We start from the raw sequence: 27,364 nt of genomic DNA, 5'->3' as shown, positions 1-27,364 counted from the left end.
CAAGAAAATCAATAGATTTGGAAATGAACCTGCTGTAATCTACATATGAATATCTTTTTTTTAAATAAAAGGTCACTTAGTACTACAAAAACGTTGAATAATTTTAGGAAGATCAAGTGGTATTCATAAAAGTTTAAAAGGACAACCAGACAGCATAAATAATGATTCAAGCTAAGTACAAGCATTAGGCAGAAATCTGTGTTACATGAATAGTTTCTTCACCTTAATTCTAAGACATCTTCCTAAGCTTTACTGGTACAATGTTGAAAATTCAGAATTAAAACAATTTAAAATGTTATCAAAGATTGCCACATAAAACAAGCATCTAGGCAGATGAGTTTAGTTTATGGACAAAAACATTAGAAGACAAATACAGATTAAGGAAAACTATTCACATATGTTTAGAAGAAGCTTCACTTTTTTTGAGGAAAAAAGTACTTTCTGTTATCAAAAATGTTTAGTTTTGAAGTGATATGCATTAACAAGCTATGTTACTTACTTTACAATATGTCTATTTTTTTTCTAATGATACCTGTTCCACTAGATTAGTGTTAATGCCTTGATGCTTGTTTTGATTTCTTTTTCTTTTTTAAAGAGTCAGTATACCTTTAGCTGGTGGTTCCTCCTCTCTCCTAGGTTTGAGTTTCGGAAACTTTTCTTCTGGAACAGCTCTCTTCGGTTCCTCTGGCACTTTAAAGAGAGATTTCACTTTAAGGTGTTGTTTCCCTCTTTCAAACAACAAAAAGGCAGCCGTATAGGAGTAGCCCAAACATACAAAACGTGACATTTTCATTATTTCAAACATAAAACAACAACTGTAACAACAACAACAAAAGCCAACACCTATAACCAGTGTGTTTGGTACAGAGAGCAGGGCAAGTACAATATTGTGCATACGGGAAGGGTGATGTACCTCTTGCTCTTGGAGGTGCCTCTTTTTTAGTTACAGCAACAAGAACTTCTTCTTTCTGGGTAATTTGCATGTGCCTCTCAGTCACTTAAAAGACAATTTTAGGATTAGGGAGTTATATTAAAGTGGACTTAAAAAATATATTAGCCAGAAAATACTGTGATTTTAGGATATAAGAATTTATAAGGCACACACAAATAAATATCACAGGGAATACTCCACCCAAACACACCATTGTCACCAACCAACACCAATAACCTACATATAAACGATATGACCCAAAGGACAGCAGCAGAGAGAAAGACAGAGAAGCCATCTGTTCCTAGCTTTTCTCCTGGGGAGGTTTGTTTACCTTTGGCTGGGGGTGGTTCTTCCATCTTAACCACTTTTGGAGGAACCCTTTTTTCTGGAACTGGTTTCTTTGGCTCTTCTGGCACTTAAAAGATACCAGGCAACACCGTCAAACATACAATATGGAAAACACTAAACATAGACACACTTATTTTCTTGTTAATGTTTAAAAAATCTGAAGAATGTATCAATTTAAGATAAAAAAGACAGTCTTGGAGAGTAAAATAAAATCCAGTATACCTTTAGGTGGGGGCACCTTTTCCTGTTTAGGAACCGGAGCAGGAACTTTCTTTTCTGGCACAATTTTCTTAGGTGCTTCAGGAACTTTAGAAAGATTAGGTTTAAGAATATGAGTTTGCCTTACATATGAAGTGATACAGTTTTGGGGCTTAGAATTCACTTTTTGAAAAGATCACACATATATACAAACATGAATGACTATACTCAGTAAATACATTCATACATGTGTGCTGACAAATGTAGACAGCTATGCAAACTGAAGGTATTATTATATACATTCAAACAAATAGTGTTGCACTTCTTTGAAAGAAATCATACCTTTAGCCGGTGGAGGCTCTTCTATTTTAGCAGGAATTTTTGGTTTCAGTACAATTTTCTTCTCCTGCCTCTCTGTCACTTGAAAAGATTATAAAATACACTTGTAGAAATGTCCAGATTTCTTTTCAATAAAAGTGTTATCTTTTTGTTAGACATGATATTTATCAATATTTGCAATATGGATGATAAATTAGCTATAAGAAAACATAAAGAAGGAGACAAGCTAACATAGGGATAAAACTAATTAAAGAGTCAGTATACCTTCGGCTGGCTCAGCTTCCACTCTCTTGGAAATAATGTGCAGCTTTTCTTCCACAACATATTCCTCAGGCTCTTCCATCACTTTAATGACAGCAATTTTAAAGAAGATAAATTACAGTGTTTTTCATGTTTAATTTTAGCTTTAATTTATCACGTCAAAGATTAATTACAATAGCAAAAGTTTAACCCTTACCAAATCCCTGCTTGTTCCTATTTAAAATACACAAAGAGCATTTTAATCAAACCATATGCGTCAATAAAGAGTATGGGAAATGGGAAATATGTTTCATTAACTTAATTTTCACATACAGATAGTAATGTGAAAATTACTGTCACACGGATAGTAATGCTTATATAATAGTGTCACACAGATAGTAATGCTGATATCCACAGCAACAATAGGACAATACAAGACAAAAAACAATTATAATAGCTAAGTTAACAAGAACACAAGAATTTGGTGATGAGTTTCACAAATAACAGAGCACTCTAGATTTGAAGGTCACAAGGCAGAAACATATACTTGAGGATTCAAGTGAATTGTAAGATAATATTTCATGTTGTTTTCCCCCCACTTTTGTGGGGCAGGTATGGTAGAAGAAGCAGGAGGCTTCACATGATTTTTGAGCCTATGTGTATACAGTTTTAATTTGTGTGTGTGTGTGTGTGTGTGTGTGTGTGTGTGTGTGTGTGTGTGTATTTAAGACAAGGTCCTGCTTTGTTGCCCAGGCTAAAGTGCAGGGGTACAATCACAGCTCACTGTAACCTCAAACTCCTGTTCTCAAATGATCCTCCCACCTCAGCCTTCTGAGTAACTGGGACTACAGGCGCATGCCACTATGACTGGCTGTTTTTTAATTTTATTTTTGTAGAAATGGGGCCTTGCTACGTTGCACAGGCTGGTCTTGAACTCCTGTGCTCAAGAAATCCTCCCTCCTTGGCCTCCCAAAGCACTGGGATTATAGGCATGAGCCACCACACCTGGCCAAAGTTAAGTAAGGAATAAAAGGGTCTGGTTAAAAACATATCTGTACCTTACACTGAAAGTAAATCTAATAAGCCACCCATCTTTTTGCTATATCTTTTGGATTTAATGAAAACATGAAAATATTACAGTGTTTCTCCTTTTCACTAGAGTCCGGAGTACTAAAGGAAATTTACAGTGTCAAAAGCTGAAATCAGACTTGGTTTTATGGACACTTTTAGAAAAGATGGCATCATCTTCAAATCTACCACCTTCCTGACTTATGCCCAACGTCATGGCCTCTTCCAGGAAGCACAACAGAACTGGTGGGCTTCCTCCTGGGAGTCATGTTCCATCTTGCCCTATTCCAAGGCATTCCATTAAGACTATGCACCTTGGATTTTTACATGGGCTTGATACAACTGAAGAAAGGGGCATGGAACCATCTTTTATTAGACAGATCAAAACAGATACTTAGGGCATCTAAATGTACTTTAATTCTACTCATCTTCTCACTGGGAAGAGAGTTAGTTTGGTTAAGGAGCTTATTGATTTCTCTTTAAAAGCAGACCTTAGGAATTTTCTTAGGGAAGTTCTTTTGGCCATATGGCTTTAGCCATATGCTGGATTTTAGCTGGAAACCTGGTGTTGCCTTAATTAATTAAAAGATATCCCAATGAAATGATTTGTTGGTTCTGTCCTTAAGAAACTACAGATAATTAGCATTATAGGTATGAAAAGATCTGAGTAACAAGTCAATCTGGTCACATAAATAACATAATTGTTTTCTCATATGTAAAATATAGGAAAGCCCTATGTGTTCAGTGCTTCAGACTCACAAATATGGCCCTGACTCCTGGAATGTTATGAGGTTATATATTCTTGTTCATTTTAAAACTATGAGTCAGGATATATTAGTGACTTCTGCAATCGACTTAATTGGTTATGACTTGTATTTTTTAAATATCTAGAATAAGAAAATTAAAGTTTTCTGTTTTGCACATTTGTGTAGGATTATAATATAAAATATATTTCTGTCTGTGGATTGTAGTACAAACAATGTTTGAGAAACACCCATTAGACATTAGACTACTAAGGTAAAGTCTATGTCAGCCCACCATGCTGAAGCCAAATCCTGTTTAATGAAAGGATATATATTATGGAGATACCTGCCCTGATCAATTATATCTAAATACAAAGCCTCTTTTATTCTATGTAGCCCAGTAAGACGGGATGGATTTATTTAATCTAGCATAATGCTCCTGAATCTTGTGTTTTGATCAAAATATTCATTTAATGAGACCAGTAGATGTTCACGGAATTTGTGTCACTTTTTTTTGTGTCTTTTTTCATTGGTCTGTAAACAATTCGTGAAAGGAAATACTTCATCAAAAACCCGGATTTTCTGAGGCTTATTTGCATTGTGTACCTTCATATTCTGTGACCTCTGCTTCTTCCTCCTCCTCTCTTTCTTCTTCTCTATAAACTGAAATGGACACACTTTCTTCCTCTTCTGAATAACCCCATTCCTCCTCTGCAGATAGTTTAAAAAATAAGATTTCATTTAAATTCAGCCAGCTGAAATACAGATGTATATACAGCCATGTGGTCACTACATGAATAACTGTTCCTTTATCTTTTTAGGACATAGACTTCCTCACTATAAGAAGGAGGAAGCTAATTTAAGATGAGGGCAAGTACAGCCCAAGACTGGGAAGAATATTTGAGTTATGTCCAAGTGTGGCCACGTTCAAAGTTATCACATTTTCAGGACTCAGCTACTTCCTTCAAATGATTCAAGGCCAACATAGGCACAAAAGACTTAGTCCCAGAAGGCTACAAAAGGTAGACACATTCTAATACCAACATAAAGAAATAACTGATGAGGACATGTTCTAAGGTAAACAATGACATGAGGAAGAAGAAGAGACTTTGAGGAAACACACACAAACTCATTTCTCCCCTAACTTCTGATCATATACCTTCATGCCGCATGATTTCCACTGTTTGAGGAACTGCAACGGATAGTTTTTCTTCAGCAACAAATCTTTTTTCTTCTACAACAGTTTTCTTAGAGACTTCAGCTTTAAGAAAGCATTAAAGTTGAAGTTTAAAATCAAGAATTTTAACAATTCTCACTTCCTAGGATTTGGGGAAGAGTTGCACAGTACACCACTTTGACTAGCAAAATGGGAAAACAAGTTACATAACACAAGGACATAAACACAAAAGTTCCATTGCAAGTAAGACGACGGATCAGTACAAGTGCAGACCAGATAGAGAAAGCAAGGATAAACACACTGAGAGATTTTTTGTCAGAGGATTGAGGCAAATCCTACCTCGGGGAGGAGGAGCTTTCTTAGCAACAGGAACTGGCACTGCAACTTTCTCCTCTGGGACAGGTTTCTTAGGCAGGGCTGGCACTTTAGAGACATTATGCACTTTTAGAAATTTTATGTGATCTCATTGAAGCCCAATGCAGAACAAAGATATACACCAACAATGCACTCATATCACAAAACTAACAAAATGACTGGAACATAAAGACAGTTCTTGGGAAGATGGAGAGACAATACCTTTTGGTGGTGGAACTTCTTCCTTTTTCCGAGGAACAGGTTTTCTTTCTTCAGGAACTTTCTTCTTTGGTATTTCTGGCACTTAAAGGATAGTATTGAACTTTAAAATTTGTCAAAAAGGCCGAATAAATGAGCAACATAGAAGTGGCAATTAGAGAAGACATGCAATGAAAGAAGCTTGAAGGAAAGATGAGGCTATTTCATGGAGATGGGATTAAGTACCTGCTGGTGGTGGAGATTCCTCTCTTTGAGTAACAATTGTTATTTTTTCTTCTGTCACAACTCTCTTCTGTACTTCAGGAACTTGAAAAGACATTTTAAAAATTGACTTCATATTTTCTAAAGTAGCTATGTACAGTTTTTTTTTTTTTAAGAAAGTAGACAGGTGGATAGACACTTTTGTTCAAATCTCACCACAAAACATTCATTTATGATTAAACTAACTCAATAAATAGATAATTAAACACAAAATATTTTGCATCGAAGACAAAAGACAGGGCTTCTTTATTTTAAAAGCCACTGTACCTTTAGCTGGGGGAGCTTCCTTTTTCTTTGCAACAGGAACAGGAATCTTTTCTTCAGGGACAGGTTTCTTTGGCACCTCTGGGACTTAAAGTTTTAGAGACACAATGTTAGTTCGGACATATGTCACTTTTATGAAAGAACATATGCACATACACAAATCTTTATGTAGTACATTAATGTTGTTATAGATTATCTATGCATCAGCAAAATTATCCAGAAAATTTAACTACAGTATTACAAGGATCACAATGTCATAAATATCACAAATAATGTTTTGGAGGCATTTAGGCAAAAATGAGTTATGTAACAGAAAGTTGTGCACAGAATTCATCCTTTATAGATTGATATGACTTTGCTAAAAACAAATTAGTGATTACACAAACAGTCAAGAATGTGGATATAGTATATAGAAAGCTTCTTTGTGCTTTGTATTGAGAAATGGAGTACATAATAACAATGGGTTTAATTTATCTAAGACTATTTTAGATTAAGACTAGGAAGTCTTAGAATAGTTGAATCTATGTAACTTATTCCTGTTCCCTACATTTCTTCTCTCTTTTTTGGGGAGTGTGCCTGTAGTGAATTCAAAACTAAGGAAATAATTACTCTACAGTAGGTTAATCTGATACTCATGTGTCAATGACTTTATAGAGCTCTGTGTGCAAAATTTTGTGAGTATGTGTATTTGGGCTTTTTTTCTAAGGTGCTCTAGAGTTTTCCACAGGGTTTTCAACCTCAAAAATGTTTACAGTGTACTTAATTTATCTATTCTAAGAATGAATAATGTTGACTTTTTAATTGGAAGATGAATTTTAACAGCATGCATTATTGGCAGTAATTGTTCTGATTTTAAATAAGATATTGGCAGCTTTTGTGAATCCCTGCACCTTTGCACTCGCATTGTAATATCTTGGTGTAATTATACAGCTGTTCATTTATATTTGTATATATTATGCTATATATACATGTAGTATTTATACATATATACATGCTATTATACTATATGTATCTGTTTTATGAGTAAATGAGAGATGCCTCTGTCTCTCCTTTAGAAGACATACATGACTTTGCTGAAAATGAATTAGTGATTATACAATCAAGAATGTGCAGATAGCATATAGAAGAACTTCTTCATGCTTTGTATTGAGAAATAGAGTACATAATAACAATGGGTTTAATTGATCTAAGACGACCTGTCTCAAGTAGCTTCAGCATTAGTATTGGTTTTACTAATATGACCTTTGTGTTTAATGGTGAGATAATCAAAAGAATTTTGAAAGAGCCAAGAGTTTGAGAAAGAGAGAAGCATATTTGATTCAGGAAGAAAATAGAAACATTGCAAAGTCAGGCAAAGAGAACACTATTGAAATGTACTATTTTAGTTAGGTCTGGTTTCGCCTAAATTGGACGATGTTGAATTCTTGCTGAGTCTCTCTGTAACTGAACAGATGTGTGCGATTGTAGCTTGAGTGCTTCGTTAAAGTAGTGCCTTTTATCATCAAAAAAATTCCAAACAAACCAAAGCAAGGGACTTGTGATATACCACAGCAGCATGTTTTCATTCAAACATACCTCTGTGACAGGTGCTTTGATAGAGGTATGATTTCTAATTAATTAAGTAACTGAAACATTTATGGCAAATATCAAAGCTCAGTTAAGGTCTCAGGAAAATGAAGAAAGTAAACTTCAAAAAATCTATATGTTCCCCACTCTTGAAGACTCGTCACTATTGACTTTGAAGAAGCGTGGCACTGTGTACGTCTTTACGCAATTAACACTCCGTTCTGCCAAACACTCTCCAGTTGTCAGTGCCTACCTCCACCTCTTCATAACGCATGAAACCGCTTTCATTAAGAAAAAGTTGCATTTACGGATGAACCTTTTTTCCTAGAAACATGTCCGTAGAAGACAAGTTTCACAAACATTTCCTCTTTCTCTAAGAGAGGAAAGATATTAGAAATTTAAGATAGCAGTTTGACATAGCTACTTCCTTTAATAGCACTTTTTGATGATGTCTTATGAGTATTCAGTATAATAAATAAAGTATGTCAAGAGTACGGCACAGAAGCTGACAAATGTTAAAAACACAGGAGAATATAAAAGAGACAAAAGACAAAGGCAGCGTAGTACATATGAAAATTGCAGAAAGCAAAAGCCTGGCACTTGGAGCAAAGAGAGCAAAGAGTCTCCCCATCATCAGCTCTGGTGTACCTTTTGGGGGAGCAGCAGGTTCCTTCTTAGGCACAGGAACTGGCTTTTTCTCCTCTGGTACAGGTTTCTTGGGAACCTCAGGAACTTTAAAGATATAATTGTTGAAATAATGTGGAATATTCTAGTCTCCTTCTGATACATTTAAGATTACATTAAAGCATAAATCTTCACTAAGAGTGTGAGAAATTTGTGATAGAAATGAACGCTAAATACCTCAATACCATATAGACATTACATACACTACACAAGCAGACAAAGATCCAGTTAGCATGATCTGGAGTCTAAAATGTTACTAATATTTGTATAACATATTACCACAAGTAAATGAAATCAATATACACAGAATTAAATATAGATGATTTACAGATGGTATTTTGTTAATACACATATCCCATAGAAAAATATACAAGATGGATGCTAAGAATTATTTTTTCACAAATATTATTCTACTTTTAGGTGCCGGGGGCTCCACTTTTTAAGGAATGGGAACAGGGACCACTTCTTCTGGAACTGGTTTCTTAGGTAGCTCAGGGACTTTAAAAGAAATGTGCCATTTTTGAGAAAGTGTGCATTTGACAAGGCATATGTTGTTGTAAGACAGAATCAAATAGAATACAGATTCCCTTTTTATACCAATTGAATGCAAGAAAATTATGCTTTAGAAATGAGGGTAAATGAAGATGGCTGAATGGCTAATTAGAAAATGTAACTGCTGTCATCTTCCTTTAACTGCAGAAGCCTCCACTTTCTCAGGAACAGGTGGGAGCAACCCTTCCTCAGAGGTGCCTGTGTCTGTTCATCAGACACCAGCTTTTTACAAACATTCATAACTATGAAGTTAGGTTTTCTTTTAACCTTTACTTTTGCAAAGCAGTTGCATAAACACAATTGTGTTAGATTTTTTGTGTCTTAAATGTTTAACAGTTTGGCTGGGATGAAGGGGGCGGAGCCTTGATCTACAGTGCTTGGAAACTTCTGATTTCCAAGGTGGTGTAAACATTCCCTCCCACTCTGGCTATCAAGGTGATATCGTTGTCCTGGAGTTGGAAAGAGATGTGCAGTAGAACACTGTATGGTATTTCCACCACACAGACACAAAGAAGGAGACAATCTCAGAAACACAGATAAGAATAAAATGCAGTAAAATAGGAGGTAATGAGTTTTGAGTATTTATCAACATTTGAAAATACAATATATTGAACTGTAAATTTATGTAATCTAATTTTTAATAATGGTGGTGTTAAACTACTGGCTGGCAAAATTCCTGAAAATGTAACCATAGGCTCTGGCAGGCTGGTGTGACCTGGCTCCAGGACACTGTGTTTCCAAATAACAGTTTACAAGATTGCAAACTCCCTGAAGCAGGGAAGGGAGCCTCCAATAATTTTCACTTCACAGCTCCCTACCCTTCCTCATGGTTCTTCCCATCCCCCATCACATCATTTGTACATAGTGGCTGTAGGTCTGCAGACGGTGACTAAATCTACTATTTAATGCTAACAGATGTTTATTATAGAATTTGTACTAACTTTTATTGAAAGAGTTTAAACTTAGAATGAATTACTAATACCTTTAGGTGGTGGCTCAACCCTTTTGGAAACGGCAACGTGAATTTTCTCTTCAGTAATAACTTCCTTTTGTACCTCAGGGACTTAAAAATGTACATTTTAATTACTGATATGCCATGTTGTGGGTGGTAATTGAATTTTACAAAGAATATTAAAATAAAAATTAAAACAGAGACAAACATGAAATGAAAAAGATGACAGAGAATTTACAAAGAGACAGAAATGTCTACGTGATCACAAATTAGACAAGAAGAAAGATAAAAATCTGCCTAAAACCCTTTCATTTGAGCCCCCCGATTCCAGTTTGCCTTATACCTGTGACTGACACCTCCTCCTCTGTGTGAGAAGCAAAGAACATCTTTTCTTCTGAAATAACCATCTTCTTTGTATGCACAGCTGGTACTTTAAAAAGAGTAGTTCACATTAGTTTTTTTTTTAGTGCAAGATACCAGATCAAACACATGGATTTTACACTCTAAGTACTTAGACACAGAATGAGTGGGTTAATATTATAGCATGAGAACAAATTTAGTATTGACAAGAAAACAAATCATGTTTGGATCTATAGGGACAGACAACACATGCAGCCTTTATCAGACATTCTTAAATGAGAATCAAATAGACACAACTTCTTCACACACAATGTTGTGCTTTTCCAAATCTGTTAGGGTGTATTTCTGTAAACAAGAGGATAGGGAATATTATATGCAATGGAATGCAATGCATAGTAAAGTTAGCAAACTATTAATTAAACATAAAACCTTCCTTGAAATAAAAAAAATGTAATTTTAAGCAGAACTAGAAACAAAGTAGATAATGTTATTATTTAAATTAAACATATGTGCAACTCGGTGTAAAATTTGTATTATGTAAAAATATGTTTTGGTAGTTTCAGATTTGTGAGTTACTTAGCAATATATGTATACATGTCCATACACATAAATAAAAATTTTAAACTTGTAGCTGAAAGACAAAGGTGTATACCTTTCACTTCAATAACTTCTTCCTGTACTGGAACCCGGGAAGGTTTTTGTGGAACAATCTTCTTTGAAACTTCAGGTACTTTAAAAATATGTACAAATATGTTTGTATTTTGAAGAATATTGCTTTGCACAAAATTTAAAATTATCTGATTATATAAATAACTAACATGTGAGTATAGATCAGTAAACATATTACTTGTGTACATGGGTACTGGAAACGTTTTAAATGATAATACCTTTGGTGACTTGAACTTTCTCTTCCTCCATTCTTCGAGAAGTCTTTTCAATTTTTTCAATTACTGGCTTCTTTATAACTGCAAGCATTTTAAAGAAATTGCAGTACTTTTAGAATTCCTATTAAAATTATCTCTCTCTGTCTCTCTTTCTCTGTATATATATGTTTACACACACCTATGCGTATATATACAGATATATCTATAATTTTTTAAAGAGAGAGATGAGTTTGGTGCTTTGATCTTTATGCACAACTTTGAACTTTAGGTACAAGTTTCTGTACTTAACATATTTTGATTACATTTATTTTAAATTTACTATTACAATTTTTATCTTTTAATACTCTTAATTAAATGAATTAGATAGAAATTTTAAGAAAAAAAATCATTGACACAATAAAGCTTAGAGAAGAAGTTGTGCCTATTGGATTGAACTGCTGATTTATACGTTGCTGCCAAACAAGCCAGGATGATGTTGATGCTCCAGTCAATTTCAATATTTCCATTTACTTACCTTTAGGAGGTGGTGGTGCTTTCTTTTCAGGTACTTTGGCTGGAACTTTTCTCTCATGTGGTTCTTTAATAAAAACACAGGAATAAGAAGGGAATGCTTAAATAGGTAAGTTCTCTTAGGTTGTGTTAATTGCAAATCAGATAAGGGAAGGATAATGTACAATTGTGTAAAATACCGTATTTGGGATCATTATTACCAACACAATTCTTAGGGCTACGTTTTGAAGCAGGATCAAGCTATGTTTTACTTTTACTACTAACAAGATAGTAAAAGTAAAACTTGAATTTCTGCATTAGAAATTAGCACTTGCAATTTAGTCTCAGTAATAGGACTAAATGACTTAGTTTGTAATGTCAAAGCATGAAAGTAACTCTGAAGAAAATAACTTTTAAAAGATTTCTAACCTTAAAAAAATCTAAGATCATTTCATCCATTTCACAGAAACTGCAAATCAGGTTCATGGCATTGAAAATTTAATGAACTGAGCAAAAATGAGCGAAAGCAGGAAACGAGTCATTCAGTTTATACACACCTTCATAGACCTCCTTTTGAACTTGAATCACTTCCCTTTCTTGGTAAGTCTCCTCCCACTCTTCCTCCCCTTCGTCGTAACCTTCTTCCCTTTCATAGTATTCTTGCCCTTCTTCAAAATCTTCTTCCCATTCCTCGTGAACCTCCCTTTTAGCTTCTACCTTGATCTCTTCATAGTCTTCATCTGGTTCTTCATAATAAGGTTGCTCAAATGGCTCTGTGTATGGTTCCATCTCCAGTTCGTCATAAGGTTCTTCGAAAGATTCAATGAAGACTTTCTTCTCCTTGTGGATGACTTGCTTTTTCTCATACATGGCTTCTTTTTCTTTCTGAACCTCTTTCTGTCTGGTTATAGTCATTATTTTTACTTCTTGAGCTTTAGAGGATACATCAATGATTTCAGGAGCTAAAATAGATAAAGATAATATAAACATATTAATTCTATCCAACCAACCACCTCAATAAACAAAAATCTACCTAGTCAAACAATAGCAGTATTTCAGATCTCAGTATTTTATTGATAATTTTTTATTGGTTCCATTTAAATTTTATTGACTATGGAACACAGTAGAGTATCGAGACACATTCTACTCTTGATTTGAGGACGTTTCCAGTGTGAAAAAAAATGGATTCAATAAATATTATGAAGCGGACACATCTTCCATTATTCTATAGGAGCTCCAGTTTGCAGAACCCCTAGTTTCTTCCAATGGAATATTTTAATATTCGATAAGTTTATGGAGTTTATATTTAATGCTTTTGCAGATAAGCTTTTAAAAAGGTTCTGATTATTATTTCAAACACAGTTCTAATTTTAAACCTACATTTTTGACTACTGCATGGGATCCCTTGGTCAGTTTAATAAAAACATTAAAATTATGTAATCGAATCAATTAGGTACTTTTAGATAACAGATTTTAAAAGTTCTTAAGGGCTTTCATTACTTATATGACTCTTAACATTTGTGTTAACTACAATAATAATAAAAAAAAAGAAATGGCTCCTTCTGTCTAGCCCTCACTGCTTCATTCTCTGAGGCCATCGCACAGAGGCAGCATAAACATCTGCCTGGGTTTCCTTTCCTGGGAAAGGGGCGATAGGAAATAGCCATCATTTCTAATGCTAAATTTAACATAGCAGAGGAGACTGCACAACTTTACAATTAATTGGAAGCCTAATACTTAAAATAAGAATAGTCAGCAGAAGTGTAAATCTCAGAAATAAACAGAATAAAAATATTTAATAATTTTAGTTACCTTTTGCTGGAATTAAGGTGGTAGGAGGTGGAGGCTTCTTGACAACCTCTGGGAGTTTAAAAACATAAAAATGTGAGTTTATTTTTAGATTACATTATTATTAATGTTTACTAATCCTGTACATCATTGTTAGTTGTTTGTAGGAGCTATGACTACTAATAATACACCACCCATTCCAGGAATCATAATAATCTTTTTATTATTTCCAAATCTAGCTCATTAGAAATACTATGCAATGCTATATTAACAAAAATCAAACATGAAAAAAGCCAAAGTTTTATTCTAGTTGAGATTTATTTAAGACAATTTAAATTGGTTCTAGTTTAGATTGGTTTATAATAACTTAACATTAAGCATGAAGAGAATATTCAGTATGTCCAATGCTAAAAATAATGCATTAGACATTTTCAATTATTAACTACAAAGTTCATGAAATATCCATGCTTTTTGAGCGTCCTCTCATTCCATGATGTTTCACAAATGACCACTCAGAAAAGTGAATGATGAATGATGCCTTGTGCTTCCATATTTTCCGTCTTTATGGAAGTTGTTGTTCTCTAATCTTAGTTGAATGGGTTAAAACTATTTGTTTAAATTTAGCTACCCAACTGTCTTCCTAAAAATTTTCCAGGATATATTGAAAGTTAAAGTGATTTGAATTGATCCTCCTTCATAAAGTATTTTTCTGCAAATATTGATATTTAGATCAAGTAAATCAGGGAGGATACTGAGTTGGGATGCAGCAACCTCTTAAAATTAGCACCAACCCTAGATCTTTTATTGATGTGACTTTATCAAGACCAGCTATTGGGCACTTCCATGTTCATTTCAGCATTATGCACAAAGACCAAGTTATGGAAACACACTAAGTGTCCATCAATGGATGAATAAATAAGGAAAAGATGGTATATACGTACACAATAGAATACTATTCAGCCTTATAAAAGAAGGGAATTCTGTCATTTGTGACAACATGAATAGAATTGGAGATTATGCTAAGTGAAATAAGCCAGGCACAGAAAGACAATGACTGTAAGTTCTCATTTAAATGTGGAACCTAAAAAAGTTGAACTTCTAAAGAGTAGAATGATGATTACAGAGGCTGGGGATTTAAGGGAATGGAGAGATGTTGATCAAAGGGTACAAAATCTTAGCTAGACAGGAGGAATAAGGCTTTTCTTCAGATCTGTTGCACAGAGTGGTGAATATAGTTAATAATAGTGTATGGTACATTTCAAAATCACTGAGAGTAAATTTCAAATATTCTCATAACAAAAATGTTAAGTATTTGAGGTGATTGATATGTTAATTAGCTTAATTTAGTTTTTCCATATTAAATTCACAGATCACAACATCATTTTGTATCCCAGAAATATACATACAATTGTAAATTGTCAATTTACAATAAAACAAAACAAAACAAAAAGACTAGCTGTTGGACTTCTGGGCAAGACCTTCTTTAAATTATCATCCAGAAATAACCAGAATACACTGGTGGTCTCATTGGTTCCCAGGGGCTCAGGAGGACAGGAAAGAGAAAAGGGAGAAAAAAGGAAGTTGAGAGAGTGAGGACTGAGTCAAAGAAGAGAGTGAAAGTGAGCCAAGGGTGAGGTACCATTTTGTGACTGCAAACTCTTACCCTTCTTTCACCCTCCACTATTTAGAATTTAAATGCTTTAGCTAAGAAAAAAGTCTTAAGAGTGCTTTTTGATTAATTAATTACAATACCTTCACGTGGTGTCACCTCTTCTTTGGGCTTTGCAACAACTTTTTTGGCATCTTTCTTCACAGCCTTTTTGGTAACTAAAAAAGAAGATTTCTGGTGTAAGTAACTAAAATGCTTTCAGGAAACTAGGAATTTAATTGAAATATTTTATTTTTCCATATGCCGATAGTAGTGAGATTCTGCACATTACCACAAGATATTTGTTTTGGAAAGATCTTGGACTACATGCAAAAAAAAATGATTTTGGAGGGATATAGAAAATGTACTATAATCTTACATCTTCACTGATTTTATGTCTACTGACAGTTAAAGTTTTCAAAACATGGATTGTGAATCTAAGTGATAACCATAAATAGAAAAGTACCCATTTCCATCCTTGTTTCACTTAGGGCTGAAATCAAATGTGTTAGGAGGAAGAGTAACAAGTGGGTTTAAAGTCCTTTGTTGTTGCTGCTGTTACACCTTAACAAGGTTCCTGATCATACTTGATTATGGCCTCTCATATTCATGAATAAAGAACAATCATTTTTAATTTTTAAAACATTATTTAACTTCTCAAATTTCACAGTGAGTACTCAAACTTAGCCATGTTGACACCACCAGTCAAAGAACAAATCATTCTTTAAGGTAAGTCATTATTTTCGACAACGGAAATAGAAATGGAAATCCAATTTATGATTGTTGATTCTTGTTCTTCCCTGCTCTCACAGCTAGATAAAATGTTTATGTTCATATGAATCTTAAGAATGCTTCCCTTTGTTATTGAGGTCGCATTAGTCACAAATTGGAAGTTTCTAACTAAATTTCCTCTGAGGTTGGCTGAAAAATAGGTCAAGTGTTTAATGCCAATTATAGTAGGTATTAGGGGCCTACCATGTCACACTCTCGAATCTACTACAGTAATAGTGACTTAGCTATAGAAAAATATGATTTTGACATACAGAATTTTTTTCTGACCATGCTGGGAGAATTCTGACAGCATTTCTGAACTCCCTATAACTCCAGAAAGTCCCAGGAAATCTGTTGTCTAATTTAGTTGAGAAGTTTTGGGACACAAATAGTACAATTTCTCTACTGAGTATTTGAGAGGAGCAGTTCCTTGGAATGCTTAAGGTCTCTTTATTGGTAAACTCATGACTTAGGTACAAAAGAAGTTGAATATTTAATAAGTATTCTAAATCATATTTTTTGTAACAAAATAGTAAATTTTAAAGAGTAGTTAATACTATAACTGGGAAAACCTCAAGCTATAATTTGCAATTTGACTGTAAAGTACTATGGTTTACTTCACAAGCTGCACTAGAAATTCCATTATTCTTTTCATTACACATAGTAGTTAGGAAAATATGAAACATAAATTCTTCACTAATGTTTCAGCAATTCCATTAAAATAAAATATTTTAATACCAAGCATGGTATTTTGTTTGATGATTTTCAGAGTTTTAAGCACATGTCTTATGCATTTAGTTAGCTAATACTTAGAGGAAATAATTCACAGTTTGAAAGGCAATTCCACTTCTTGACCACTAGAGGGCCAATGTGTCGTATTAAGCGACATTTTCAGTATCCCACAGTGAACTTATTTTGACATCTAGGTAGACGAGGTATAATACCTTCAATACGTTTTGCTGGGGGTTTCTTGTCTTCGGGTGTTGGTAGCAAAAGAGGGATAGGAGGAGCAACCACAGGTGGGATTTCTGAAGAAAATAAATGCCGTTAGCAACATGTTTTAGTTTCTTATTTTGTGTAAAGTATAATGAACAGCCTCATGCATTTCTTTCAGAACTTCAAAGGTATTATAGTACCAATTCATCAATCAGAACAAATAAAAGTAGCATCTATTTATAACTGAAACTACTTTTTATTTTAACTTTAATTTTTAATTGCACATTGAAGAATATGACATGGAAGGGTTTGTTCTGACTCTGCTGCAGTTTGGGCATAGGCATATAATTTTGTACAAATTCCTAGTGCTAGAATATGACTGCTCCAAGCTTAGATGTTGAGATGCTGGGTCTTACCTTCTGGTGGTACTGCTCTGATAGGCATGGTAGGGATTGGAACCCTGGAGTCAGGAATGTCTGGAAAGGGATGTGTAATGATTAGCATAGAGAGACTGAGAACAAGCTATTTATTAGACAACTAAGATGTGTTTGATTTATTAGACTCTAAGATATGTCAGGCATATCTAATGGCAGAATCTAATATACCGATAAAATAATATTAGTATTTTTCTGTATGCAGCCACATAGACAAGTTTTATTCACTGTGAAAATTTGTTTTATTCTGTGGCCATTCTATTTGGCATGATTCTAGCATCAGCGGATGAGACCTTATTATCTCTAATTTGCCAAATTCACAAAGTCTAACATTTTATTATTTGACTGAAAGTAATTTTACTGAATAACACTTTTATTGAAAAATATTTTACTTACAAGAGAAAGATACCTTATACATTTTAGTTTGGCTTCTGTGATTTACAAAATTATGCTGAATTTATTGTAAGCAGGAATTGATTTTTACAAAACAACTTACCAGGAGGCTTCAGCTCAAGTTTGATTTCTGCAAAATAAAAAGATGATAGTTTTGTGTTAAGAATGGTATTGGTAGGTTACGTGTTTCAAAGATGACAGGGTGGCTTTCAGATGGCGCTTCCTCACCTTTCGTTGTTAGGTACAGCTCTGCTGTGCTTCTTGCTTCACCTCTTGGCTCCAGCCGAGCGATGACCGAGTAGACTCCTAGGGAGAAAAATCATCCAACTTTTGTTTTCTGTATGTTGCAAGTAACACTTCTTTACTTCAATATACATATGTGTTTATTTACACTTGTCTTTTCTAAAAAAGTATTCTAGATAGAATTAGAGTATGAGCACATACAAGGGTAGAAACACAGAAAACAAATGAGGCTTAAATTTTACATTCACTGGAAAACTGTCAATGAAATCACCTTCATCATCTGGGGTCACATTGTGGATGGTCATATAATGGCAGCGGCCATCATTCCTGAAGTTGTATTTCTGGCTCTCTGTCAGTTCTGTTGGTCCTTTGTACCAAGTCACAATGGCATCATCAAAGGACACTTCACACTCGAAGGTGGCAGACTGATGCTCACTCACCACAATGTTCTGAATTCGCTTAGTAAACTGAATTGGTTCAGCTGTTTAAATACAAAGAGAGTTCAAAGTTAGATTATAAAGAGAGGAATTTCTTTTACTTGCTTTTATCTCAGATACTTAAGATCTCCATCATTGTACCCAGTTACAAAATAGTAAGAAAAGTTTGAAAATCCAAAATGAGAAGAAATGCTCTTTGCATTACTAACAAAACATTATCCCAATTCTTAAGTGTATTCCTGCTGGATGAATGTAGAAAAGTGTAAAGAAATTATTGAGAATCCTTAAAATATTTATATAAAGGAAATATTAAAGAGAGCTTATGACCTAAAGTTAAATTTTAAAAGTGTTAGGGTACATAAACTTAATTGTATTCTACAACTTATTCCTCTGTGAAATTCTTTTTTACCTCAGTAAAATAATATTTGCTATTCGGGATCTAGAATTGTTTATCTAATATGTATAATTTTTCCTGTAAAAAAATTTCAAACTCAATAGGAAATCTGCACTTTTCAATTAAAAAAAGAAAATTTAGAGTTCAGAAATCTGTTTTTTAAGTACATTTGGGTACACACAAAAAATGGCATGAGTGTTTTCTAGAAAAGGCTGGAGAGGAGGTTCTTATATGTGTAATAGTACCACGAAATCTTAGAATCACAGCCCTCTGGTGAGCTTTATTTACTAAAGAATTATATTAAAAATATCAATTATTTAAAAAAATAATTAGTACTTGCAGCTGGACCTTTAACTTGAAAACCATTGAAAATACTGATATTCATTGCAAGGTAAGTCAGAAAAGTTGACATGCTTATGTAAATGAAATGTCATATATTTTTATTTCAGCAACTACAAATGGGCATCAATAGCTGAAAGCAGATGCTACTGTTATAACCAAAATTTTTCTCAATACAGTTTGAGGGTATCTTTGGAAAATGTTTATAATCAATTAGGAAATAAATGTTACTCCTAAATTCTGAAATTTCACTTAATTTCAGAGATTCAGAAGGTTGAAACATAATCTGAAAATGAAATAAATATTTTTGAAAAATAGTTGCTAATTGCACATGACATGTTAATTTTATCCACACAATTTTTTACAGAGAAAGTCAGACTAGGTCCTATAAACAAAATATCAGTTCCTAGCCAAGATCCTCCAGATTTACATCTATGAGATCCTGTCTTTTTCTAAATTTCTTTGACAATCTTAAATATGAGAATCATGAAGTTTAGACTTTAAACAGAAATAACTATTAAAGATTATGTGTGAGATGACATTAAAATCTGTAAGAACTATGCAAAATAATGGACACTTATTTGAATATTTCCCATGTGCTTTTGTATTAACTTTGAGATGTGAGTGAATTCTTTGAGAACACGTGTTGGGAAGTAAGAACACATGACCACTTTAACGTGTATCTAAAGGCAGGGTTGCAGGGGTCCTGCACAATGTTTGCCATTGATCTATGCTGTACCACAAGAACACCCTAGTATTTCACGCACCTTCAATTCTGAGCTCTGCTGAAGTTTCAAGGTCTTCATATTTGCAGGTGTACTGACCCTGGTCTTCGGCTCGAACATCTGCAATGGTCAATTTATGGACTTTGTGTTCCACTTCTGTTTTATGTCTACCTTGCGGTTTAAGGATTCTGCCATTTCTGAACCATTCAGATTTTACATTTGGTACAGAAAATTGGCATGTCATGGTGCAAATCTGGCCTTCTTTCAAAGTCACATCCTGAAGATGCCGTTCCCATGCAGGCTCTGTTCATATGATACAACACATGTGTTGGTCAATATCATATGCAGATATGCTCAACAGTAATTTAAAACTCACAAATATTTTATAAGCCTTTTCTGACTTACCAATTACAGTTAGTTTAGCGCTAGCGATGTGTGGACCACAAACCAGTCGATAATTGCCCTGGTCTTTAAGTTGACAATTTTTGACTCTGAGTATATGTCGGTCACCATCGATGCTTATTTCAAATTTATCACTGGGTTCCAGTTTTACAGTTCCTTTGTACCATGAAAGCTTGATTTCTGGATAATTAATTTTAATGTCAATTTCAAAGATGGCATCATTATCTTTCAAAACTGTCTGATTTTCAATGTCCTTGATCAGAGTGACAGGCTAGAAGAATAAAGAATTAAAACCCATTTGTTACTCTTTCCCTTACAGCAATACTCAATAATAACTTCTTCATTTTATTATCAGCATAATTCTTTTTACCTCTGTCTGTGACAGTCTTTGCTGAATAAATGATACAAGTTCTTCAAATTCCTTTTCGTCCTTCTCTGACCTCTCTATTTCCTCAATTTCCTGAGAAGAACAAAAATGATAGGTATTACATATAAAATAAAATTTGACCTAGAGGATGCATGACTATATTCAACTTCCATTCTGGATGCCGATTAGGTTATATTAAATGGTAACTGTAGGATTCTGGTAATTCAAAGGGAATATGTTAGATGTTTCAAATGTGATCATTTTTAGGATGATGCTATATATGAAGAAGCATACCAGTCTATGTGTCTCTTCTTCTTGGCTTTGCTTTAGCAGTTCAAATGCTTGAAGAAGACCTCGGAAGTCAGTGATTCCATACATACGGGCATATTTTTCATATTCTTTAGGATCAACATTTTTGAGAAGTTCCATGATATCAATCTCCTCTTCTTCCCCAGCTCCTTTCTTTAAGACTGGAGTCCTAAATAAAATTTAAAATATAAGGATAAATCACCTGTCTTCTATTTATTTTTAATTGTCTATCATTATTCAAAGAGTATGCATTTCATGAAGTTTTCCTGTGTTCTTTATTCAAGAAATATTAATTCACCATGTTAGCTGTAAAACAATTTAAAAGTGTGGGCTTGGAGTTGGAGTGGATTAAGATCAGATGGATTAGGACCATTGCTATAAAATACAGATGTTTGGATCAAAAATTTTAAGAAAGGAAAGAATAATGGAAGTATTTCTGTAAACTTTATAACCAAAGAGGCTAGTTAATGAATTATAATATCAGAAAAATAATAATAGCAATGGAAAATTTTAATAATAGAATAGTATATGTATCATGGAAGAGGTGTGGAAATTGAATGTGGATTTATTTCAATAATTATGTCAAAAATAAATCATATTGAAATATATGATAATTATGGAAAATGTTTAAAACAGTTGTTCTAGAGAACCATTCATAACATAAGAAATCATACATACAAACAAAAATTTCCGCCCTAGGCACAGACAATACTAGGGTTTCTTTATAGGCGATTTCTTTTTGTTTAAAAATCTTAATAGACATTCACCTCATTCTTAAAACTTTCTCTTAAATTCAGAAATTGATTCTAATGAAACAAGAACACCCAAATGTTGTATATTTGCTTATCTGCTTCTGTTAAAATGTCTATATGCCCATGTTCTTTAACAACCTGAATCTTGAGATGGATGGCCCATGCCTCTTGAGAGATTCCTTTTGTGAGTGGGACACTACAGTCATCCCTCTGTATCCATGGAGGACTGGCTCCAGGAGGCCATGGCCAGATGCTCAAGTCCCTGATATAAAATGCCATTGCATTTGCATGTAACCTATGCACATCCTCCCATATTCTTCATCTCTAGATTACTTATAATATCTAATACAAAGTAAGTGCTCTGTAAATGGTTGTTATGCTATATTGTTTATTTGTGTTTTTAAATTTTTTGTCCTTTAATATTTTCCACTCGGGCTGGTTGACTGTGGATGTGGAACTCCTTTATACCGAGGGCTGACTGTATCATCTGCGGTTTTTATTGAACTCACTTTTTAAGCATGGCTCTAAGGTCACCTTCAATTTTCTCTTGTTTCTTTCTTTCATCCACCTGTAAGTTAACATTACTTTCAATTTCACCATGTTTGTTAAATGCCACACATCGATATAACCCAGAATCTGTTTTTGTGGTGTCTCTAATCTCCAGTTTTGCTTCATCGCCTTTTTGGTGGATGAAGACACGGCCTCCTTGGTTCAGCTGTCTCCACTTCCCTTTTGTCCATTTAACATTTGGGATTGGGTCACCTCCGACTTTTGCAATGAAAGTTGCAGTGGTTTCTAAGGAATAATGAAAACAAATGAATAAAAATGTAATTTTGTAAAATCAGTTCTTCCAAAATTAAATCATGAGTAAAAGGTACAAGATAGATGAACATGTACTTTTCATGAAGTACACTTACTTTCTATGACTCTGATACTCTGAGGTTCTGACACAAAAAAGAGTCTCCCATCTACCGCAGCTTTCTTGGCTGCTGGGGCTGCAACTGGTTTGTCTGAAAAAACATTTACATGTTTTGTTAATACGATCACTTCAAAATTTTAATAACTATTCCCCTTTGTAAAATAAGCCTCAGAAGGTTGGCCATGTCATAAGTAAGTCCTGCAGAATTCTCTCTTTATGTGAGGGTGAGTTACAGAAGATAAAGCAGTTTCTCAGACATTTATACTAACGATAGCTATCAAAAGTTGAATTATAATCATATTAGCAGTGTCAATATTTTTAGACTTGATTTTATTTTTTCCAGGTGTATCACACCAGTTTACTTTCTATCACATTATTATAGCATCATTTTTGGAACTGCATTAATTACATCTTATTGGATGTAGTGAAAAGAAGTTCAAGAAATAAAGTGGCAAACTTGTAGTAATTTCAGATAAATTGTATTGAAATTATTTCTGTTAAATTATCTGATATTTCAGTCATAATAAGGAGTCTACAAATTACAGATGGGCAACAACTGATATTTCTAAAAATCGAATTCCATTTCTATTGAAATTGTAATAAGCAAATAAACATGAGTGGTTGCTGGCTTAAGCTACATAATACTTTCGAGGTGTCTATACCTTTAATGGTCACTTTTGATTTGGTAGTGTCACTTCCAGCCACATTTGAAGCTTTGCACACATAATCTCCTGAATCTGCTTTAGCCACATCTCGGAGTTCCAGTACAGCTGTCCCACTAGCAAAGCTGAAGCTGCATCTGTCTGAAGGCTTTATTTCTCTACCAGCCTTCAACCACTGGATCCTAATCGGTTCAGATCCCTGGACATGGCAGCTGAGCTGCACGAATTCTCCTTCACTCACTGTTACTGGAGTAAGGTGCTGATCAAATACAGGTGCCTTCTTAGGTTCTGGAATTGAAAAGGTATTTTTATGAGGAACACAAAGGCAAAAGTATTAAATTCTATAAGAGAAACAAATAAAAACCTTTTTGCCTCTAACGTGTAACACTGGTTGCTGTAGTAGAACAGAATTATGTGCCTGGTTTATGCCTCTCTAAAGACAATAGTTTAAATTTATTCAATTTTTTAAAAAGATAAAGGTTTAAAAACAAGCAAAGAACACATGACACACTGCCCACAAATTGCCCCAGCATCCGTGTCCTGATTAAGCACTGCAGACGTTGGCAGTTACTATAAACTTCTCTGCCATATAGCACACTATTAATTCTCTCAAACCTGTGTACAGCTGTGTTTTTGCTGAACCCTGAAAATGAAGGGCTTATTTGGGAAATCTGCTTATCTACAGCAGGAATGATTGCTACCCTCTAGGAAAGAAAGCCAGCATTTGAGTAATATATGAGCCCACATATTAATATGTGATTTTCTCTGATGTTCATCTTTAGCTATTAAATGCAGCCACGGTAGGATTTAAAATCCCATTTTAGCCCAAGGGAATTAGGAGTTGAAGCTCAGTGTTTAACTGAAAAACAGTAGTGAAGACATTGATGAGTAACATGATAGGAAGGCCGTGTACAACTCAGCATTATGTAATGATTTTATTCAATGGTTCTGAGACTTGTACCTAGAAAGAAAAAGGCCATTTTTTTTTTTTTTTTTTTTTTTGCTATTGCAAAGGTTAAAACTTCTGATGTCTACCCTTTAGAAAATTTTTATAAATAACCTCAGAATTCTATAGAAAGCATTTATCTGCCCATGGTAAAACCATCATGAATGTAAATCATGAATATAAGCCACTGCCAAGTATATATTTTTCATTTTATTAAATGTGTTTTAAAACTAAGTGCATCTAAATTCCATTAAATGAGTGATGAAATTGGAATTTTAAGACATCTCAGTGACGTTAATATTACTTAATATTACTTATTATTGATAGTAACCTATTAATAATAACTATCTGTGCACTCTGAGATAGCCAACCAGATCATCAGAGTTGGTAATTAATTCCAAGCTGCTCCAGGAGGTTAGTTTTTAACGTGATTTTGATGAAGCTATGTTTTAATTATTTTGAAGCCGTTACAGTGAAGAGAAGCAGATAAATATGTTCTTAAACAACATGGTCTATTTCATTGCCTCAAGCTACAATTGTGTATTTAAATACATCTTCCATAATGATATGCAATCTTTCTACTCATTATTTTTCTCTTGGGGCATTACCCTTTTGTTTGGGATTAATATTTGTTTGCAGTTCAAAAGCTTTGGGAATATACATTAAACAATAATCCTTTAAAATGTACTTAGAAAAGGGAAAATTTCAGACTGTGATATAATTCATAAGTCAGGTTAGTGTGACATTTGGTGATGAACACTAAAAAAATTTCACAATGAATGTGCTTCATAAAAATATATATGTGTCACGTATGCACACATTTCAGAGTACGCTGAAACTTCTAACAACCTAAGGGAATTTTGGGATGTGATTTAGAAACCTAAGATATTAGTCCATTTGTTAAATGGCTCCTCCTTCGGGGAGCCACATAATTAAATTACAGTAATATATATATTTTTAGTAAACATATGGAGTAATAAATACACAGCTAAATAACGTGTATTTATATTTTTTATAACTTACTTGGTGAAAATACCATAAGAAATGCACATGGCTGTATAATAGGCAGTGTGGAAAAGCACAACAGGCTGGGGCTGTGAGGATAACTCACCTTTGATGACAATTGAAGATGTGCAGAGAGCAGAGCCTGCATCATTGGACACTTTGCACGTGTACAAACCAGCGTCATCCATGCCTGCTTTCCTGACTTGCAGCACTAATGTGTTGTTCTTGAACGTTATTTCACAGTTAGACGTTGGTTGTATCTCTATATTGTTTTTGTACCAGGCGACAGTTATAGGTTGGGAACCAGCCACACGTCCCTCAAGTTTGAAAGAATTCCCTTCTGTTTCTTCTACTGTCTCTGAGAGTTTTTTAGTGAAACTTGGTGGGATGAGCCGCTCTGTAAGAAATTGCAAGGATATATAAAGTAGAATCCAGAAGCAGATTACTAATATTAAGCTTTTCAAGAAGAAAACCCTCATATTTTTAGTTAAAAATCAAGGCTAACAATATACTATATCAGTGTATGTTCATAAACATGTCAGTCTCCTTCCACAAGCTTATTCTAAAATGTTCTTTGACGTACAAGGTGGATGACAAGAATAACTCTTAGCCATTTAGAACCACAAATTTGTAAAAAGAAGGGGTAGTCTCAGTATCATCTGGAATATATATAGTTTTAGAACTATAGATTTTAAGCTAGGTGCATAGCTCATGCCTGTAATCCCATCACTTTGGGATGCCAAGGTGGGTGGATCACTTGAGATCAGGAGCTCAAGACCAGCCTGGTCAACATGGTGAAGCCCCATATCTACCAAAAAATACAAAAATTAGTTGGGCGTGGTGGTGCATGCCTATAATCCCAGCTGTTCAGGAGGCTGAGGCACGAGAATCACTTGAACCCAGGAGGCAGAGTTTGCGGTGAGCCAAGATCATGCCACTGTACTCCAGCCTGGGTGACAGAGTAAGACCCTGTCTCAAAAAAAGAAAGAAATACAGATTTAAAAAAAATCATTTTTTCTCTAGATACTTGTTTCCTCTTAGACATTTTCTTTTCATTTGTTTAAAAATGTTGTTCTAAATTGCATCCATCATCATAAAAACTACCCCTCAGGATACACTGCAAAATGATGACACTTGTTGGACCACTTGCAAAATAAAGGATACCTTTTATAGTCAGCTGAGCTGTGCAAGAGTCTTTTCCCACTTCATTCATAGCATAGCAGGTATATTGTCCAGAATCTCCTTTGTCTACTTTGAGGACTGTCAGGCGGGCACTGTTTTCCAGATAACTAATCTGGTAGTTTCCGCCACTTCGTATCTCTCTGTTGTCTTTGGCCCAGGTGACCTTTATTGGTTGTGTGCCCGTGACATGGCACTCAAAGTCAGCACTTTCTCCCACCACAGCATCCACAGGGGCAAGGGGGATGTCAAAGAAGGGTGGGTTCTTCCCCTCTAATAGTGGAGCAGAAAGACAAGGTTTCAGGCTCAATATCTGGACCATGTCAGTTTACTGAAATTGAGATTTCTCCCTAATTTCATATTTGATTACAAGACTTTAATTATAGAAATAAAATTTAAGAATCTACTAACCTGTGAGAATGAGCCTGGCACTAGAAGAAGCAGAGCCTATAGGGTTTGTAGCTGTGCAAGAATACTGGCCTGCAAGGCTCCGGTCAGTTTTAAAAATATTGAGTGTGGCTGTATTGTCTAAAAATGATGTTTGTACATTTGGGCTGTCTTTCAATGGCTTGCCGTCTTTATGCCAAGACACAGAGATAGGTTCTGATCCACTTATGGCACAGTCAAAAACAACTGGCAGGCCAATTGTTTCCTGAACATCTCTCAATTGTCGAGAAAATGATGGTGGAAGCTTTTGCTCTGTAGAAACAGAATAAAAGTAACAAACACTTTAATTTACTAAATACTCTTCTCGCAATTCTATCTCTATGTCTCTATCTACACACATATATATGTGATTTCTATTAAAAATCAGGAATTATTCATGTCTCTTGAATTAACTTGGAAATAAAGAAAATCTTATAGGTTTCTGGAGCAAAAGTTTCACTCTGAGACTAACCCTAATGCACAGTAGGTGCAAAACAATCTGAAAACCAATAAAGCAATTGGTTGGCTTAAGGCATGTCTCTGGACAAGCAGCAGATTCCTATAACTCTAAAGACTGCCTTCTAATAATTTGCATGAGATACTTATGGGGTGGAATTTAAAAAATACATGGTCAATTTTTTAAAAAATATTTAATTATAG

General features: G+C 34.4%; 1 protein-coding gene across 3 annotated transcripts in view; it reads right to left on the bottom strand.

Moving 5' to 3' along the window:
- The window catches only part of TTN (titin), a 269,746-nt gene that overhangs the window by 146,658 nt on the left and 95,724 nt on the right, over window positions 1-27,364 (bottom strand). Inside the window, exons 95-130 of one of the 3 annotated variants that reach the window (XM_032293067.1) lie at window positions 26,690-26,977; window positions 26,264-26,551; window positions 25,206-25,496; window positions 23,149-23,436; window positions 22,485-22,577; window positions 22,077-22,362; window positions 20,801-20,984; window positions 20,510-20,599; window positions 20,143-20,410; window positions 19,780-20,040; window positions 18,114-18,323; window positions 17,828-17,905; window positions 17,703-17,729; window positions 17,189-17,248; window positions 16,781-16,864; window positions 15,170-15,244; window positions 13,442-13,489; window positions 12,187-12,591; window positions 11,655-11,717; window positions 11,144-11,221; window positions 10,909-10,986; window positions 10,240-10,326; window positions 9,927-10,007; window positions 8,357-8,440; window positions 6,146-6,229; window positions 5,843-5,923; window positions 5,621-5,701; window positions 5,384-5,467; window positions 5,027-5,128; window positions 4,474-4,578; window positions 2,081-2,161; window positions 1,820-1,897; window positions 1,502-1,585; window positions 1,263-1,346; window positions 914-997; window positions 607-690 (exon numbers count right to left, since the gene is read on the bottom strand). The exons of the other annotated variants lie outside the window; for them this stretch is intronic. Of the exons in view, the coding sequence (XP_032148958.1) occupies window positions 607-690; window positions 914-997; window positions 1,263-1,346; window positions 1,502-1,585; window positions 1,820-1,897; window positions 2,081-2,161; window positions 4,474-4,578; window positions 5,027-5,128; window positions 5,384-5,467; window positions 5,621-5,701; window positions 5,843-5,923; window positions 6,146-6,229; window positions 8,357-8,440; window positions 9,927-10,007; window positions 10,240-10,326; window positions 10,909-10,986; window positions 11,144-11,221; window positions 11,655-11,717; window positions 12,187-12,591; window positions 13,442-13,489; window positions 15,170-15,244; window positions 16,781-16,864; window positions 17,189-17,248; window positions 17,703-17,729; window positions 17,828-17,905; window positions 18,114-18,323; window positions 19,780-20,040; window positions 20,143-20,410; window positions 20,510-20,599; window positions 20,801-20,984; window positions 22,077-22,362; window positions 22,485-22,577; window positions 23,149-23,436; window positions 25,206-25,496; window positions 26,264-26,551; window positions 26,690-26,977 (4,827 nt within the window). The remainder of the gene's footprint in view (window positions 1-606; window positions 691-913; window positions 998-1,262; window positions 1,347-1,501; window positions 1,586-1,819; window positions 1,898-2,080; window positions 2,162-4,473; window positions 4,579-5,026; window positions 5,129-5,383; window positions 5,468-5,620; window positions 5,702-5,842; window positions 5,924-6,145; window positions 6,230-8,356; window positions 8,441-9,926; window positions 10,008-10,239; window positions 10,327-10,908; window positions 10,987-11,143; window positions 11,222-11,654; window positions 11,718-12,186; window positions 12,592-13,441; window positions 13,490-15,169; window positions 15,245-16,780; window positions 16,865-17,188; window positions 17,249-17,702; window positions 17,730-17,827; window positions 17,906-18,113; window positions 18,324-19,779; window positions 20,041-20,142; window positions 20,411-20,509; window positions 20,600-20,800; window positions 20,985-22,076; window positions 22,363-22,484; window positions 22,578-23,148; window positions 23,437-25,205; window positions 25,497-26,263; window positions 26,552-26,689; window positions 26,978-27,364) is intronic. 3 annotated transcript variants of the gene reach the window in all.

Source organism: Sapajus apella, unplaced genomic scaffold (assembly GCF_009761245.1).
Source record: "Sapajus apella isolate SASKATOON/1434 unplaced genomic scaffold, GSC_monkey_1.0 scaffold28, whole genome shotgun sequence".
In the NCBI taxonomy this organism is placed as follows: Eukaryota; Metazoa; Chordata; class Mammalia; order Primates; family Cebidae; genus Sapajus; species Sapajus apella.
This window is presented reverse-complemented; position numbering and strand designations above follow the sequence as displayed.